The sequence below is a fragment of the Marmota flaviventris genome, chromosome 1, assembly GCF_047511675.1.
Source record: "Marmota flaviventris isolate mMarFla1 chromosome 1, mMarFla1.hap1, whole genome shotgun sequence".
Taxonomy (NCBI): Eukaryota; Metazoa; Chordata; class Mammalia; order Rodentia; family Sciuridae; genus Marmota; species Marmota flaviventris.
Genome location: NC_092498.1, coordinates 108,090,213 through 108,107,617, shown reverse-complemented (window position 1 = coordinate 108,107,617; position 17,405 = coordinate 108,090,213). Strand labels below are relative to the sequence as shown.

At 39.3% G+C, this 17,405-nt stretch overlaps 1 protein-coding gene across 8 annotated transcripts in view; it reads left to right on the top strand.

Annotated features, from left to right (window-relative positions):
- Cobl (cordon-bleu WH2 repeat protein) overlaps window positions 1-17,405 on the top strand; it is a 282,502-nt gene that overhangs the window by 228,675 nt on the left and 36,422 nt on the right. For all 8 annotated transcript variants that reach the window (XM_071614784.1, XM_071614773.1, XM_071614776.1 and 5 more), the window contains one exon: window positions 8,332-8,641. In XM_071614784.1, coding sequence (XP_071470885.1) covers window positions 8,332-8,641 — 310 coding nt within the window. The remainder of the gene's footprint in view (window positions 1-8,331; window positions 8,642-17,405) is intronic.

Below are 17,405 nucleotides of genomic sequence, written 5' to 3'. Positions count from 1 at the left end.
TGAGGATTAAGTGAGGTTAATATTCAAATAGGGCAGGGTTGCAAGAGTATACCCTTGGAATGAACCCTTGATTCTTGCCTAAAATAAACAAATTTAGAAAAGGGAAAGACATATTATATTCAGCTGTCAAATTCTTGTAGTTTTAAAATAAATGTTCCTCTGATAGAAATACTATAATGATATTGTATATCATTTTATATATTATAGTATATGTGTGTATAAAATATGCCAAATCAGGGAAATTGAGATATTTATTAGATGATACACTTTAGTTCCAAGGAATAGAAGTGTATCTTCAACTAGTTAATGGGGGATATGTGGAGCTTTTGCATTCACATACTTGGGAATTCCAAGAGACAAATCTTTATTAGGAGCATGATTGACTCCATAATCTGAACAGTCCAAGGGCTGTGTTCCTCTCCAACCAATGGAAAACCTCCTCGAGTGCCAGTTTGAATGGCCACTATCTATCCAGAACTCACCCCTATCCATTGATCCCAGCACAGTGAGACCAGCTTCCTCAAAAGCTCTGAGAAAAAGGTGCTGAAAAAGCTTTGATTCGACCAATTTAGGACACATGACTACGTGCCCAGTCACTGGATCACTGTCTGTGAGTTTTCAGATTGGCCAAGCTTTGCTTTATCTTTTGCCTACCTGGGTACAGTTAAGAGCAGAAGGACTCTTGCAGATGATGAAAAATAGTTTACCTACAAGAGTACAGAATTCATGTAACACAAAAAGGGAGAGATGGTACTGGACAGATAACGGCAGCAATTTTTTTCCTTTATATGTTTATAAAAGAAGAACAGTGCATGGCTTTGTCTTAAAATGGGATAAGTTGGAGTTTTCTCTGCCCAGAAATTCTATTGGGCACATTATGATTCTAATACTAGAGTTATGGTCCAAGCTTTGGAGAAATTGGGATAGGTCCATACCAAGAATATATTACTTGAGTCTTCTGAAAATCCAGGTGTATTTAAATCCATAAATGCTTTCCAAGTCTTCCTCATCTTGCCTTCTTGAAAAGATACAAATATAAAACATAGCAATGAGCCAGTTGAACTATTTTCTTTACTGTGCAGAGTCTTTGAAGGGCTCACATCTGGGTTGGTTTTTTTGTTTTTTGTTTTTGACAAGTACATTCATATAAAATGCTAAATACACTAAAGAGGCTGTAATTTTGAAGAGTAATAAAGAAGACGACTTCACTTTGAGGAAACCATACCTGAGGGATAAAAAGAGGGTGGCAAATTTGGGGGTCAACAGTCAGGGCCGAATCCATATAATGCTGGTGCCAAAGGGTCTCTAAAAGGCTAATCTTTAGACCCCACCTCTCCACACCTACCTCCTAAGCATTCACACATGTTTGTGTGCACAAAGTCATATACATAGCATGAAACACAGGATCCCAGCCACTCACCAGTATCCAACATTTCCTATACAGCCTCCCATGTGTATACCTTGGCTCATCTTTAACTTGACTGTCTTTCTCTACCTGCCAAAATTATGGCTGTTCCAGGACCTGGTTCAATAGTCAGCTTCCTTTCTCCTCTAATTAGAATGAATGGCTCAACTTCTATATTCCTGTAGCGTTCTCCATGAACCCCATCACTTTAACTCTTAAGTTGGTACAAATATATTATGTTCGTCTGTGGGTTTAAACCAGAGTGTGTATTCCCTTGGGAGAAAACCAGGACTTTCCAAGGGAGTCCATTTGTAGAGGTTCTCCTGCACATGTATTTATCCCAGAACTGATGTAACGGAGAACTTAGTAGTCTCATCCCATTTCCAGTCCCAGTGCCAAGATCTATAAATGTGCCTCTCCTCCCTCTTAAGGGCATGTATACCCCTTATCCATTGGGAAGCTTATGGGTACAGTTCCCTCAGGTAGACAAATCTTATTCCCAGTGCCAAAATAGAAAGGCAGATGGACATATTTGCACAAGGTTGAACAGATAAATAACTCCAGTGGCTTGGTGACAAATCCTTTTGAACATCAGGTAATTTTCCAATTTTTATTTCCAACCAAATTATTTGGCAAAGAACCTGAGTTGTCAGATTATAGATAATTAAGCATAATTTTTGTGACAGACCAATTAAGTGATTTTTGACATATAACATGTAAAGAGTTTTAAAAGTTGAGTGTAATGATGTAGCTATAACAAAAGTCCCTTAATGTACTTCTACTTACTTAGGTAAACAAGGCTTTCTGGTGCTTACATCTTATAAGAATAAGAAATACAAGTTGAATTTATGCCAAACCCTCCTGCTTCTAGCAAAAAAAGGACTCCAGTCATTTTTAAGGAATTAATTTTTTAAAAGCTTCATTTAACTCATTTTAAGATGCATTTTCAATGACATTTTTCTTTCTTGTTTAACAAATGTCAAAATTTCTACTATATTATGCAGCTGAGGATATAACTCAGTGGTAGAATGCTTGTCTAGCATAGGTTAAGCCCTGGATTTCTCAGCGCTGCCAAAAAAAATATTTATGCAATTTTTATTGACTATTATCACAATGATAACTCAATACATAAAAAAGAATCTAACACTATTGCCCTATGGTGAGAGGAGATTAAAAATTAAATTTTAATCTACATACATATTTCATATGAAGAGATTTTATCAATAAAAAATCTCTGAAGCATAAAGTACATTCAATTAAGATGAGATTCTTTTGAGTGGTAGAATGGAAATAAGTTCAAGAAAGAAAAGATACGTCTGAAAACCCTGCCTGTCAAAGGAAGAACTTGTTCATGCATTTTCTCATGGAGAGTACAGGGCATGAAAATTCTGATATTTGGCTCCCTGGATTACATATTTTAAATGATGGAACAAGTCGAACAATGTTGTACATCTGTTGCAACCAATTGAACCTATAATGGAAATTTTCAGATTTTGATTAAAAATGTAAGCATGTACATGGTTGTTCAGAATTACTTGGGGGGGTTACACGAAACAAGTATTGAAATGCATCATGTCAACTTATGTCACTAACTCAGGAACACTTTATCTTGTTTCCTCCTTTGCTTCTAATGCCTGAAACATAGAGAATTAAGTCAATGTAGGCTGAGATGAAGGACAAGCTTTGCTTGTTACTGCAAATGATGTGAAACCCATAAGCACCAGTGTTGGATGGGGAGGCATTTTGTCTTTTTATGAGGCATATTCCGTACACCATATAAACTTGGCAAAACTGATTCTTGAGAAATCTCCTTTCTCAATGATCAGCAGAAATGCAACATCAAGACCTTTAATTTGCATTCAATAAAACAGCAATAAAAATGAATCCATAAAAAAGTACAGATGTTCCTCGATTTACAATGGAGTTACATCCTGATAAATGCATGGAAACACATGGTAAATTGAAAATATCATAAGTCAAAAGTGCATTTCATATACCTATCCTACCAGCAGTCTAGCTTAGCAACACAGCACACTGTAGAATTTTGGTAGTTTCCCTCTTAATCTTGTGACTGACAGGAAACTACAATTCCTGTTGCTGTCCAGCATCTTGAGAGAGCATCAGGCCACATAGCACCAGCCCACGCAACAATCAAAACTCAAAGTGTGCTTTCTACTGAGTGTTTATCACTTTTGCTCAGCAGTATATTTGAAAAATTGTAAGACAAGCCATTATAAGCCAGGGGCTATCTGTCCTTGGAAGATATTTATATTGAATGTTTGAAATTTTCTTTGGTTACTTTGTAAAAGAAAAATTTTAATGAGCTGGTAGTGAACTGAGAATGATTGTGTTCAACTTGAAGTACCAAGAGCCCTGAGTATTTTCTTCTTTGTATTTGAGTTAGGTAATTTTCCAAAGCTCTCATTTAGATTCAGGGACATTTGAACTATGGGATTATGTAATGCAGGTGGACAGTGGAAGAGTTAATATTTCTTACTTGTGCTCTGTGTCTACTCAGTCGGAAGATAATTTAATCATGAATTTATATTGGGCTTCTGCTAAAGACAAAGTAGGTGCATGTTTTTACATTTGAAAAAATCCTACAATAACTTTTGAGTTCAAAAAAGGTTGTTCACACTTTAAGAGAAGAGCAAACTTGCCAGCACATTAATTTAAAAATAATGACAGTGCAGACAGAAAATAGCAGAAAGGATAAAGTTAGTGTCATATGCCTTTTAAGATTTCTAAGTTATCAACAGTCAAATGTAGAAGACATCTCGTATTTTTGTTTAGTTTTTTGGGGAGGGAGAATTTTTATTTGTTTGTTTGGTTTTGGTACCAGGGGATTGAACCCAGGGTGCTTTACCACTGAGCCACATCTCTAGACCTTTTTATTTTTTATTTTGAGACTACTCTCAGTTAAGTTGCTTAGAGCCTTGCTAAGTTGCTGAGGCTGGCTTTGAACTTGTGATCCTCCTGTCCAGCTTCCTGAGTTGCTGGGAATACAGGGCTGAGCCATCATGCCCAACCCCAAGATAACCTATATCTTAGTTTGAAATTACAAAGGGCATTCAGGAAGATCAGGAAGGAATCTGAGAGTTTAACAGGAACAACTATCTGCTCATGTTAGAAAATGGGGAAAGGAATGTCCAAAGTTCCAAGTAGACTTTGGCTGGAATATGGTACTTGGACTTTTAATTCAGTACACCTCCACCTGCTGCCCCTGGTTTCAGGGCAGGGTCCTACCTGGAAGTGGTAGCAAAGGCAGAAAACAGGACACATGGAGGATGGAGGACACAGGATCCTCTAGGGGTCCTCCAGCCCTCCTCAGAGCAAAGCAATTCCAAGTTCTCCTTCTACATTTGGATTTTTCTGTTTAGAATTGATGGGGGAGGACAGTTTTCCTGTACCATGATATCATTTAAAAATTTTCAAAATACGTTATGGTTCTTGGAGTTAATCACTGGGGCAAGCCAAAAGAAGAAAAGGGAAATGGGACTGGGACAGGATGAGCCAAACAGAACCTTTGATTCGGTCAAGATTCTTCTGACAGAGCCACTGTGGAAAGAAGGAATCAGAAGTAGCCTGGAAACTGATGGCGACCAGGTTCGGTCCTCCTCAGAGTGTTAGCTCCTATCTATAAATCGATGCTGAGGGAGGGGTTTGCATGTGGCAGTTGATACAAATGCCTTTCCAGAAGCTTTTCTAGAAAGTTGCTGTCATAGCCTGGCCCCCTACCCCACCCAGCTGCAAAGCTTTGTGGGTTCAGCTGCCTTCAGCTTCTGGCCACCCTTCAGACTGAGTGCAGGTTAGGCATCAATATCCACAGTGTGCCCTGTCCAAGCCTTGCACTCCCTTCCTGCTCCTTTGAGTAATTCACAACTCTGAGCAAAGTTGCCCTTTCGATTCCTATGTGACTTCGTTCTTGAGACTCAGGCAACCCCCCTGAGGGTTTCCTTACCTGCATCTGCCCAGCCCTGTCTGCCCATTCCCTGGCACATGCACAGATGGTGTGATGTGGCCGTGACCAAGCCACAAAGGCCTGCGGGAAGATTACCATGAGAAATGGAGGACTTGCCTGGGCAAGAGGGGGAGCTGTGGCCATGGCTCTCACATTATGCACTTTTAAGTGGCTTAACACATGTGTCCTGAATACAGGACTTCTCACACTGTTGATTTAAGGATTGGCAGTTGATTTAATTTCAACTGCTGACTCTCAGTTTTCTTAAAAATTTCTTGGCCTCAAAATTTCTGAGGGATCTAAAACAAGCCTAAACAAGCTTCCCTATCTCAAAAGTAGATAGAAAATGTGTGGAGATAGATTCATGTCCCCGCTCCACCACTCATGTGCTCTGAGCCTCCCTGAGATGCATGAGCCAGAAAACTTCCTTGCCCCAGGTAGTCAGAGTACCTCCCTAGGGACCACCTGGGAAGACGGCTTCACACCTATGTAACAGCAGAGGGGAGAACTGGACTGAGCATTTATGTCAACTGCCATCCTTTTAGGAAAGCATAGTGGGCATTCCAGATGGCACTGCCACTCTTTGTGGGTCTGTCTGTCCCCTCATAAACTGAGTTGCCAACAAGCTCAAACTCTTGGGTTCGAAAACCGAGTCCCCAGATTCACTCACAGGATCTGTTTCATCCAGGCAGCCACCTGGCAATGAGGACCTGCCCATGAAGTTTAGTCTTTTTTTTTTTTTAACATTTTTTTAGTTGTAGATGGAGACAATACCTTTATTTATTTTTATGTGGTGCTGAGGACTGAACCCAGTACCTCACACATGCAAGGTGCACACTCTACCACTAAGCCACAACCCCAGCCCCTGAAGTCCAGTCTTTGTCACAGTCCTGAGGGTGGCATTGTTACCCCACCTTCCAGAGCTCAGTCAGGAAGCTGCTCTGCTCATACTTGAATCCAGGTCTCTGTGACCTAAAGCTCTTTTGCACTATGTCATGCTATGTGCTCTTTTGCATCGTGTCATGCTGTTTATATGCAACAAAGAGAAAAACATGTTGAACTTAATTTCCCTACTTGTTCAGTGATGGTGGCAAAACACAAGGTAAGAGAGGAATGGCAGGCAATAGGTTCTTGCCCTGTGGGCTCTTGGCACAGTTATAGTGGAGCAGACTTCTGAGTTGGGATGTTCTCTGGAATGACATCTCTGTGCTGATTGACAGGTGGCATGATCAGAGCAATAGGCAACTCACTCAGAGGTGGCAGCTTATCAGCAAATCATGGGCAGAAAAAGTTTCAGGTTGTGTTAATCCATAAGCAGTGTTTCTTCTTTCTGTTTGGCTTCCAGTTAAGAGTTTTGCTACTAAAAGCTGGGAGTAAATCTAGATAATAGGCACTATTGAAAAGCATTCACTGCATTCAGTATATTGCCTTGTGCATTTGTTTCTCTGAACAATTCCTCCTCCTTCTATTCTTTCCTTTTGAATTCTTGTGGAATGTGTTTTCTTCTGAATGTTTGTTCTTCTGTTTATTTTGTTGTTAAGATCTCATATAAAAAATAAAAATAAATAAAAAAGATCTCATATAAACTGATACCTGAAGGGATTTCCTCTTGGTTTTGTTAATGACATGATGTTGATCTGCTGTCCAGATGAATGCTGGCAATGTCAAGTGCGATTCCAAGGTTGCTTTACGACTGGTGTACAGTCATACCATTGGAGTGGGCACTTGGGAGTGCCTTGCTGCCTCCATTCATGTTAGGCATCCAGGGACTACATAATGGGAGCAGCAACTTAGAACAAAATACCCTGAATTGCAGCAGGACACTGTCCTCCTTTCCAGGACTAAAGTAAAAGTGCATAGATGATCTGCCTTAAAGTGTCTTGAAACTTAAAATCTGTTTCTACATTAGTGTTTACAACAACTTTTGTTTATAGCTGCCCTATAGTTGTGTGTACCTGTTCTTCAAACTCAAGCTGTGTGCATAGAGCTTTCATTGATTTTAGAGAGCCTAGAAACTCAGGAATTAAAAATAATAACCTTGAGCTGGGGTTGTGGCTCAGTGGTAGAGCACTCACCTAGCATGTGCGAGGCCCTGGGTTTGATCCTTAGTACCACATAAAAATAAAATAAAGGTATGTGTCCAACTAAAAATAAATATTTCAAAAAAATAATAGCCTTACACATTACTTATATTCAGTTTATCTCCAAATGGGTGGATAGACGTACAGGATGGCTAAATAAGAGATGATCCCTAATGTTAATGTTTGACAGAGTTTAACTTTAAAGTGGGTTATAGCTCTCTTCATCTTATTATTCCTGCTACAGCAATCAACACAGGGCCTAGGGGCCAGAAAACCTCAACCACAGATTTATTTTTGTTCTGATTCTTTTAAATTTTACCTGAAGTTTCTCCCCCCAGTTGTTTCTTACTGATATCTAAACTTACTCTCTAAAATATAAAAATTAAGGGAGAACCAAATGCTGAGGAAACATTCATTCATATTTTAGGCTCTCTTTCAAGTGTGGCTTGATTTGTCAGTGTTCTCATACCAGCATTACTGCTTTCTAAGTTTGCTTATATTTTTTAAAACTCTAATTGTTCTTAATTTTCTTATAAAGAACTCATTTTAAGTCAAATTCAGTTAAACCAAGGATCAGACTAGAAATAATCTCATTTATCATATCATTCCTTTAAACATTTAAATGTGTTTGAATACATATTTAAAGGACTAATTTAATCAAATCCTGAGTTTTGGAGAGAAAATTTTGCTTTCAGTTGCATATGTACATAGGGCTCTTTCTGAGAATGTTTCCAGAGGAGGGTGTGGGTGAAGTCATGCCCTCCGTATTTGGAGCATCCTGAAGTTCATATTTCAGCAATATTCACAGAAGGATGTTGCTCTTGTTAGGCAGCGTGGGACCTGGAGTGGTTTCTGCTGACTTATCCTTGCCCTGTCTTGTCTAGTGAGCCTTCCCCTGGGTCCCAGCAGTCACTGCAGTGGGGATGGAGTCCCACTGGTGCCATCAGAAGCTGAGGAGACTGTGTCCGTTGGCAGCTGTTTTGCATCAGAGGACACGACCGAGGACTCGGGGGTGGTGAGCTCCCCCTCGGATATCATCTCTCTGGATTCACAACACGACAGCTTGAAGTCCAAGGATAAATGGGCCACAGACCAAGAAGACTGCAGTGACCAGGACCTCACGGGAACCCCAGAACTGGGCCCCCAAAAGAGCTCCTCCTGGGAGAGAAATGGCTGTGGGAACTCACATCTGAGGTGAGTCTTGGCATGTCTGGGAAAGCAAGTCACTTCCATCCCATGTTCTAAGGAGGGGGTTCTTTGTCATGGCAAGCCAATTAAAATACATAAATATCCAAACACCAGGTGCCTTCTGCAGAAATGTGCACCCCTGACTTGATAGTTTTATTACCTATAGTCCTATCCTCATGCCACTTGTAGACATGCAGGCTCTTATAAGTAATACATAATAATGCTTTGCATTTTTTGACACTTCAAACAAATGGTTTGAACCATACTCTTAGTTTATTTTTCTACTCAACAGCATGTTTTAAAGATTTAACCATAATGATATATGTATCATTCATTCCTTTATTTTTTCATTTTTCTTTTTTTAATTTTAAGTTTTTTATTTAATTAGTTACACATGACAGTAGAATGTTCTGTTAATGGACATTTAGGTTGTTCCAGTTTTTCAGGGCTAGGAACAATGGGCAAATTGTTCATATAAGTCTTTATTTAAATAGAATTTTGTAGAAGAAAATTTTAATTAGACAATCAGAAAAAGTCATCTTCAGCTTTATGGAATAATGGCAAATTGCTGTCAAAAATGTTTGTCCTGTTTTTTGGTCTGTGACATCCTATCATTCCACATCTGTACCAATATTTGAGATTAGTAGACATCTTAAGCTTTGCTGATCCTCTGGGTGTCTGATGGCATTTCATGTGGCTTTAGTTTACAATTCTATTATTAGTAAAGATGGGCATCTTGTCTATGTTTTTAACAATTTGAATTTCTCCTTTAATGAATTGCTTTTCAAAGCCTTTGCCCTTTTTAAAAAAATTATATGTTTACCTTTTTTCAATTATTAATTTTTCTTCTGTCAGCTTTTGCACATGAAGAGTCTCTAAGTCTGTGACCTGCACTTATCTTTTTATTGTATAATAATTGTCTTTTAATGTTAATATCATTGAATATATCCTTTATCTCACAAATGTATATTATCTTTGCATATTTAAGAAATGCTTACCATTACCCTAAAGGACTAAAGATGGTCTGAATTTCTTGTAAAAGTTTTAATGTTGCTTTCTCACATCAGGGCTCTCCTCTACCTGAGGTCTATTTTTGGGTGTGGTGTGAAGAAAGAATCTATTTTTTTTTCAGGCTCCTACTTTGACTGTGACTGGATATTATGTTTTCATATATGCACTGGTCTGTTTCAGTGCCCTTCAGCATAGTACTGGCTCATTTCTCAATCCCTGCACCAACACCACAGTTTTGATTCTTTTTTTTTTTTTTTTTTCATATGGAAAGGCATGTTACTTCTGTTTCACCTGTCAATTTTTTTCACCTTTTACATAACTTAAAAAAACTAATCTGACAAACAATATTCTGGAAACATTAAAAGAAGTAAGTAAAATAATTTTTAAAATAGTGCATAAGTCAGTCATCAAAATGAATGATTGCTTTTGTATTTTCTATGTTTTGTTCCAACCCAGCCCATATGAACACATGAATCTTCATCTGTTTAAGTAATTATATAATCAATCATATTTGTTTTGATTTATTTTTACCTAACAGTTTATCATGAGTATTTCCTCATGTTATCATACATATTTTCTGATAATTTAAAAATGTAAATCTTCCATCTTAAAGATAATTCCAAAACCAAGTTCATATTCATCAGGGAGGGAATTAGAAAGCAGCAATTGTTTCCTTTCTACCTCTGTACCATTCATGATGCCTTTAACTGAACTTGGCCTCTGTTGTTTGTAGCTCTGAGAGAAGATCAAAATTATGGCATTTCCCTTTCAGTCGTTTAACATGAAGAAAAATCTTTTTCTTTTGTAATCTCTAGGTTTGTTTGCATGGGACTTATACATATATGAGTCCTCCACCTAAAACTAATCAGGCATTTTAAACTTTAGGCCCCAGGGATACTGCACATAGGACTCATAGTTTGTTTTGCTGGTGCTGAGACTTATTTAAAATCATTCAGATAAAAGAGTGAATGTTGTCTGTGGCTGCATCAAGGATAGTAGTCATTGAGTGTTTGGAACTTTTTCCAAACAGGGTATGTTTTTCTACTGTTATCTCCTAGGTATGCCTGAATTTTGACAATATCCTGGTAGGGAGGGAGGGAGTTTGGTAGCCTGAAAGATTGACAGTAGAATCCCACCAACAAGTTGCTTGACCTTGGAGAGTTCGCTTAACTTTTGCCAAACCTCATGTTCTGATGACGCATATGGATAGTGACACTGACCCAGCAGAGGCGTCATGACTGTGAAGAGCCCAGCTCAGTACAATGTAGGACATGTTGCATAGCTATGAAGCAATCTTTTACATTGTAAAATGACTCCTGTTAGTTTAGGAAATGGGGACACCATTGATTCTGCAGCAGATTACTTTTCTTCACTGGTTTCCAGCAAGCTCATGAATCAAGTGAGGATAAAAATGAGTCCTTCATCCCTGTCTATGATACATTATTTTCCCAAGGAGTGAAATCAAATCTCTGCCTGTGATTTTTCATGAGATAAAACACTATAGTTTTGGAGGGACTTTTAAATTATTTTACAGGGATTATCTCAAATGACAAATTAAACATACCCCAAGATTTAGCACTGTTTATCACACATTTATTTACAAATACATGATTTTCAGTACACTTCAGGATGACTTGAAAGCAATGTCTATAGCGTTAAGAGAAGTTGTGAACTCAATTGCTCAGGGCTGGGCAGATGGTAAGGCTAAGGAGAACTCGAGAGGTGAGCAGCCTCCAGAGTGGAGGAAAGTTTGGATTTTCTTTAAAGACAGCAGCCTTTCCTCCTTCCAGTCATCATCTTGTAAGGAGATTATAGACCACATGTGGCTGTTTTGGGGTGGAGAAGCCAAGCATCCTGGTTTTTATGTGATGACTCCCAAAATTTCATTGCTGGCTACCAACTCAGACATTCAGGGCCAGACTAAGCACACATGCAAGCTGGGTGTGCCAGTTCCCAGATATGCCCTCATCTGAGGATTAAGGGATGCTTTGGTCATTTCACTTCTCTTCCAGAGAAGTAAGCATACTCTTCTTTCCTGTTTGCCAACTTTGATGTGGGTATTTCCTGTGGCTTATCACTTGAAAAATATCTGTTCACAAATAGTTTGGAAAGCCATTATATCCTTCTTTTTTGAAAAAAAATATACATGTGTGTGTGTGTGTATGTGTGTGTTGTAGTTAACACTATACCTTTATTATGTATTTATTTTTGTGTGGTGCTGAGAATCAAACCCAGTGCCTCTACCACTGAGCCACAACCCTAGCCCCCCATTATGTCCTTATTTTAGCCTCAATGAGATATAAAAGGCTTTTTGCAAATCTTACAAAGAAACTTGTTCAAATGTCTTTGTTGTGAACACCTCTTAATGCTCTTTTGGATGAGTGCTCCTTTGAGGGCTCTTGGGAAGTGCTTTTCTATGTCTGTTCCCTGACACAGGTCACACTTGGGGCAGATACAAGTACTTCAGTTATCTGGCTATAGAAAGAATATGTCTCCTTTGATGAAAATGGTGCCTTCCAGTGAAAAGCTTTGTGTTCATATCTACAGAAGACTATTTTGAGATCTTGGAATACACAAAGGTAGAGAAAGATGGAAGGGGAAGGATTTGGTCCAGACAGACTGCAGGGGGCTCACCAGTCAGTAAAACATAGGTAATGCATAGTGGAACAGATGTCCAAGACTGTCCATGGTCAAATTCAGTGAAATGAGAACCCATGGGAGGGATTGGTGACTTAGAATCAATTGACACTGGAAGAGAGGAGAACCCACTTCTATTCGTGAGAATGTGGTATTAACGGTAGCCATCTGGACAGAAAAACCAGATCAGAATACAGAACAGTGATTAAGAAATTGTGGTACATATACACAATGGAATATTATTCAGCCATAAAGAAGAATGAAATTATGGCATTTGCCTGTAAATGGATCAAGCTGGAGACTAGCATGCTAAGTGAAATAAGCCAGTCCCATAAAACCAAAGATTGAATGTTCTCTCTAATATGCAGATGTTGACTCACAATATGCATGGGGGGAGGGAGGAATGGAGGTTCACCAGATTGGACAGGGGGAATGGGGGGAAGAGAGAGGGGACTGGGAATAGGAAAGACAGTAGAACGAATGGAACAGAACTCCCCTATGTTCATATATGAATACACGACCAGCGAAACTCCACAGTATATACAACCACAAGAATGGGAAGTTAGTCTCCATGTATGTATAATATGTCAAAATGTATTCTACAGTATATATAACTAAAAAGAACAATAAAGTTTCTTAAAAAAACAAAAATACAGACCAGTGGCATCCATATTCAGAGAATATGGCACTGGAAATTGAAACATAGTAATGAATAGGTTTTCTGACAACTCACATTCCCAGGAAGCATGAACAGTGTCCTTGCCCAGTGTAGAGCCTCTGTTTTATTTGACCCTGAATATATGCCCCAAGGGCTTTACTCCTGTTTTGGGTAGCAAAAGCCAGGTGGTGTCTGAAAGCAGCTTCTGTCCCTATCCCACATGATTCTAATACCTGGTTTCTTTATCTAATCTTGAATATTCTATGAGGAACATTTATCCTGCATGACAAAGGTCCAGGGCCTGACTGTGATATCGCCCTTTCCATTCCTTTTGGATTCTAGCCCTTAGGGGCTCAGGCAAAGCAGAGTCAGCTTTTTCCACAACTGGCAAGGCCATACCTTTCAGCTTGGAATGGATTCTGCTAAATTTTGAAGATATCCCTGATAGTCACAGACACCGCCAGCTTGCAGGAAGTATCTACCATGGGGTCAGTCACCAGGAAAGGAATTATTGCTCATAGTTTTCAACTTGCCAATGTAGTATCTTCTGTTGCCACCCTCTGTTACTGGATAATTCACGGAACACTGTTTGGAAATAGCAGTAAGTTATTCATGATCTGAGAAAGCCCAAGTGTGTAAGATCTGTGTGGTTCAGATAGAGTTTTCTTGGCTCTCTGTGTTTCCTATACATGTCAAAGTCATCTGGACTTCTGGGCTATGATTGCTTGGGTTCACATATATGGAAATTGGAGGCAAATATGTTTCCGTCAGTGCTTCTGCCACCTGTCCAAAGATTGCTGTGCAGTTTGGCCTCAGCTACAGCTATCTTTTTTTCTTCTATGCAGTTAGGTGGTTCTGTGCAGTTATATTTAGAGGCTCAGCTCATTGCTGCTGCAGCTGCTACTTCACCAATGGGAGCATTGGTGGTCATCACCCAATTCCTTTGGGGCCAAAGACTTAAACTGAAAAGTCTCAAGAGTAAATCCCTGTCTTCTAAAAAGAATAAGTGTGAAGGCTTATTAATGATGGCAATATGTTGTTGTGCTGCAGTTTAAAATGAATATGTTTTCCATAAAGTCATTTGATTGAATCCAATTGTAAATTTTCACTGCAAAATAAGTCTGTACCTCAATTCTAACTTGACCTTGTAAGTGGGACATAGTCTTCCTCTAAACTTAGTTCAGTCAGTAAATAAACTCCTCAAGAAGAATTCAAAGATATGCTTTTGGTGGTTGCCCCTTGTTCTGGGAACACATAGAATAGCCTCAGGGAAGATTGCTTGAGCCTCTATAATGGCTTTCTCCTGGGCAAGTGTGCCACTCATGGTACATTGACTTACAAATGTCTCCTCAGATGCATTTGTCCTCTATGATCCAGGCCGAAATTCCTAATTCTTAAAGAACTGCTTAATGTGAAGATTAAAATTCCATAGTTAGACTGCCTATGGTCACATTGCCCGTTGCTCATAGCAGCCTACTTTGGGACCCCACAACTTCACCTCTTGCTTCAATTTTCCTTTTGGTAAAATTAAGATGGGTAGTATAGCCCCCTTAGAATTGTGCCTGGCACATTGCCAGCTTTCAAAACTGGTAGCTGATATTCTTGTTATTGTATCTGTTTACCAACTGGTGGAGGAAGAAGAGAAATTTTGATGTATAAGTATATCTAACTCTGATTATCCCCCTCTTTATAACAACTATGTTTGGAAAAAAAAAATGAAACTGATATGGAGAGACACAGAGAGGAATTGCCTCCTTCTACCGGAGATGAAATAAGTGTGGAATTTGCTTGTTTCTAACACTTGAATTTCAAAGGCAAACTTGATGTTTATCTATTTGTGTATAAATATTGTGGAACTTTTGAGTTCTGGGGTTCCATCATTTGGGAACATCAGTTCTGCAGAAATGCTGTAAGAAGTAATATAGAGTAAATGAGTGGGTTTCAAACACTTTTTCTTCTTCTTTCTTATTTCTTCTTCTCTTTTAGCATAGGACCAAATTCAAACACATGCAGGACCCCAAAGATAGAAAATGTAGCTTCTCCGGGTAAAGGGGGCCTCACCTTCTATCTAGCAACTCTAAAAGTTCCTTCTCAGCCCCCACTTGTCCATGGGTGGTAGAGATGATGACTTCAGAAGTGCTTAGTAAGCAATGGTTGCATTGCCTACAGGGCTTGTGGACTCAAGTCCTATCAGGAGACTGAGCTCATACAGTAGAGAAGCTGAAAAGAGACCCAGGCCATAGATTTCCTGGTCACTACAACCTCTTGAGCCCTGAAATGTTGTGACTATTGAGTTCTGACTACAGGAGCATTTGGAACATTTAACATCGTGCAGACCACTGAAACCCCATAACTTTTAGTGCCTTGTGACTACTAGAGCATTTAGAAGTACACTGTGCAGTTTAGATGCCTTCTAGAACCTTGAAACTTTGTAATTATGTTTTCTTTTTAATTTTTTAAAATTAATTCATTTATTTTACAGTAGAATGCATTTTGATACATAGTACACACATGGAGCACAACTTCTCATTCCTCTGGCTGTACATGGTTCAGAGTCACTCCACTAGTATAACCATTCATGTATATAGGGTAATAATGTCCATATATTTCTACCACCATTTTATCCCCACAAAACCACCCCTCCCCTTCATTCTCCTCTATACAAACCACAGTTCCTTCATTCTATCCCCCATGCCACTATGGATCTGATAATCAGAGGAAACATTCTGCTTTTGATTTGGGGGGAATTGGATTATCCTACTTAGCATGGTATTCTCTAGCCCATCCATTTACCTGCAAATGCTATGATTTCATTCTTCTTTAAGGCTGAGTAATATTCTATTGTGTATATGTACTTCATTTTCTTTATCCATTCATCTGTCAAAGAGCATCTTGGTTGGTTCCACTGTTTACCTATTGTGAATTGAGCTGTAATTATGTTTTCAAAAGTAGCATTTAAAATACTTAAAAGAACTTTGAGAGTTTTACTGTCCAGTAGTGCAGCCACTAAGGCACTTCAATGTCAATTCACTGCCTTCTGTCTTACCAAATTTCTGATAAGAATCCCACAGTCTTTTAAATGATTCCATGTTTGTCGGTAAAGTATCATTTTCTTCTGGTTGTCTTCATCTGTTTTCCTTCATCTTCGGTTTGTAAGTACTCTTGTTGTGTCTTGGCATGGACTTCTTTGGGTTTTTTCCTTTTGAGGTTTGCTAAGCTGTTCTTTCATCACATTTGAAAAATTGAACCATACTTTCTTTCTGTGCTGTACTCTATCCTCTCATTTTACATCTCTGATGACATTAACACTAGCCCATCCCATAGGTCCCTAAAGCTATATTCATGAAAAATTACAAGAGCAGCAGTAGCAACAACAAACTTTCTTCTCTCCATTGTTTTCTTGGATCAAACTCTGTTGACAGATCATCCTGGGCACTGTACATATGGTGGCTCTCAGGGCCACGGTCTTGCTTTCACTGATCACTAAGGCCTGCTTCTGTTCAGAGTCTGTGAAGATGGTTGTCATTTCTAGGTTTCTGGCTGCTACCCATAACCTCCTCTGAGGTGTGGACTTGCACGGACCCAAATATCCCACCCTCCCCCCAACTGCCCTGGGGGTTTCTAACTCTTTATTTGGGCACACTTTATTTTACAAAATTTGGTATCCCTAGAATCCCCCAAAAGGGCAATTCCACATGGGTGTACGTGACTATTATGTCAGTAGCAACCCTGAGACCGTTTAGCATCTCCAGTTCCCCAAGCCCATGTTCTGGCTCCCTGGGACCTCTGGCAGCATCCAGGAAGAGATTGGGGTACAGAGACTGCATGGCATGCAGTGAACCCAGCTACTGCTTGCAATCAGGCCCATCCTGCCCACTGGTCCACATCTTTCTTCCCTGAAGAGTCTATTGTGGAGATGATGCCACAGAATACTGCGGAATCTCTAGTGCCTTTCCTGATGTGTCTTCTCCAATGGCTACTACCCGCCCTTTCTACACACCACAGGGAGAGGCCTGAAGACAGGCCAAAGCAATCCACTCAAATGGAATCAATTCTACAGTGGCTCCAAGGGAGAACCTTTGCCTACACTAGGTCAAGAGGAGCGAGTCCTTGTCTATATTAGCTCAAGCCAAGTGAGTCACCATCTAAACTGGCTCAAGGCACAGAAGTATCTACCCTGAATAGGAGAGGGAGGCAAAGTGGTCCAGGCCGTGGACTGGGCTCTTGCCCTTGCCCAGAGGCCTCCCTCTATGGGCCCCTGTCTTTTTTTAAACCTGATTTTTTTTTCAATAAATCTTTGGAAAATCAATTTTTCAAACAACTTGTGAAAATACAAATTTATTTTTTTTAAAAATATTTAATGATAGCAGAATGCATTACAATTCTTATTACACATATACAGCATAATTTTTCATATCTCTGGTTGTATATAAAGTATGTTGACACCAATTCGTGTCTTCATAC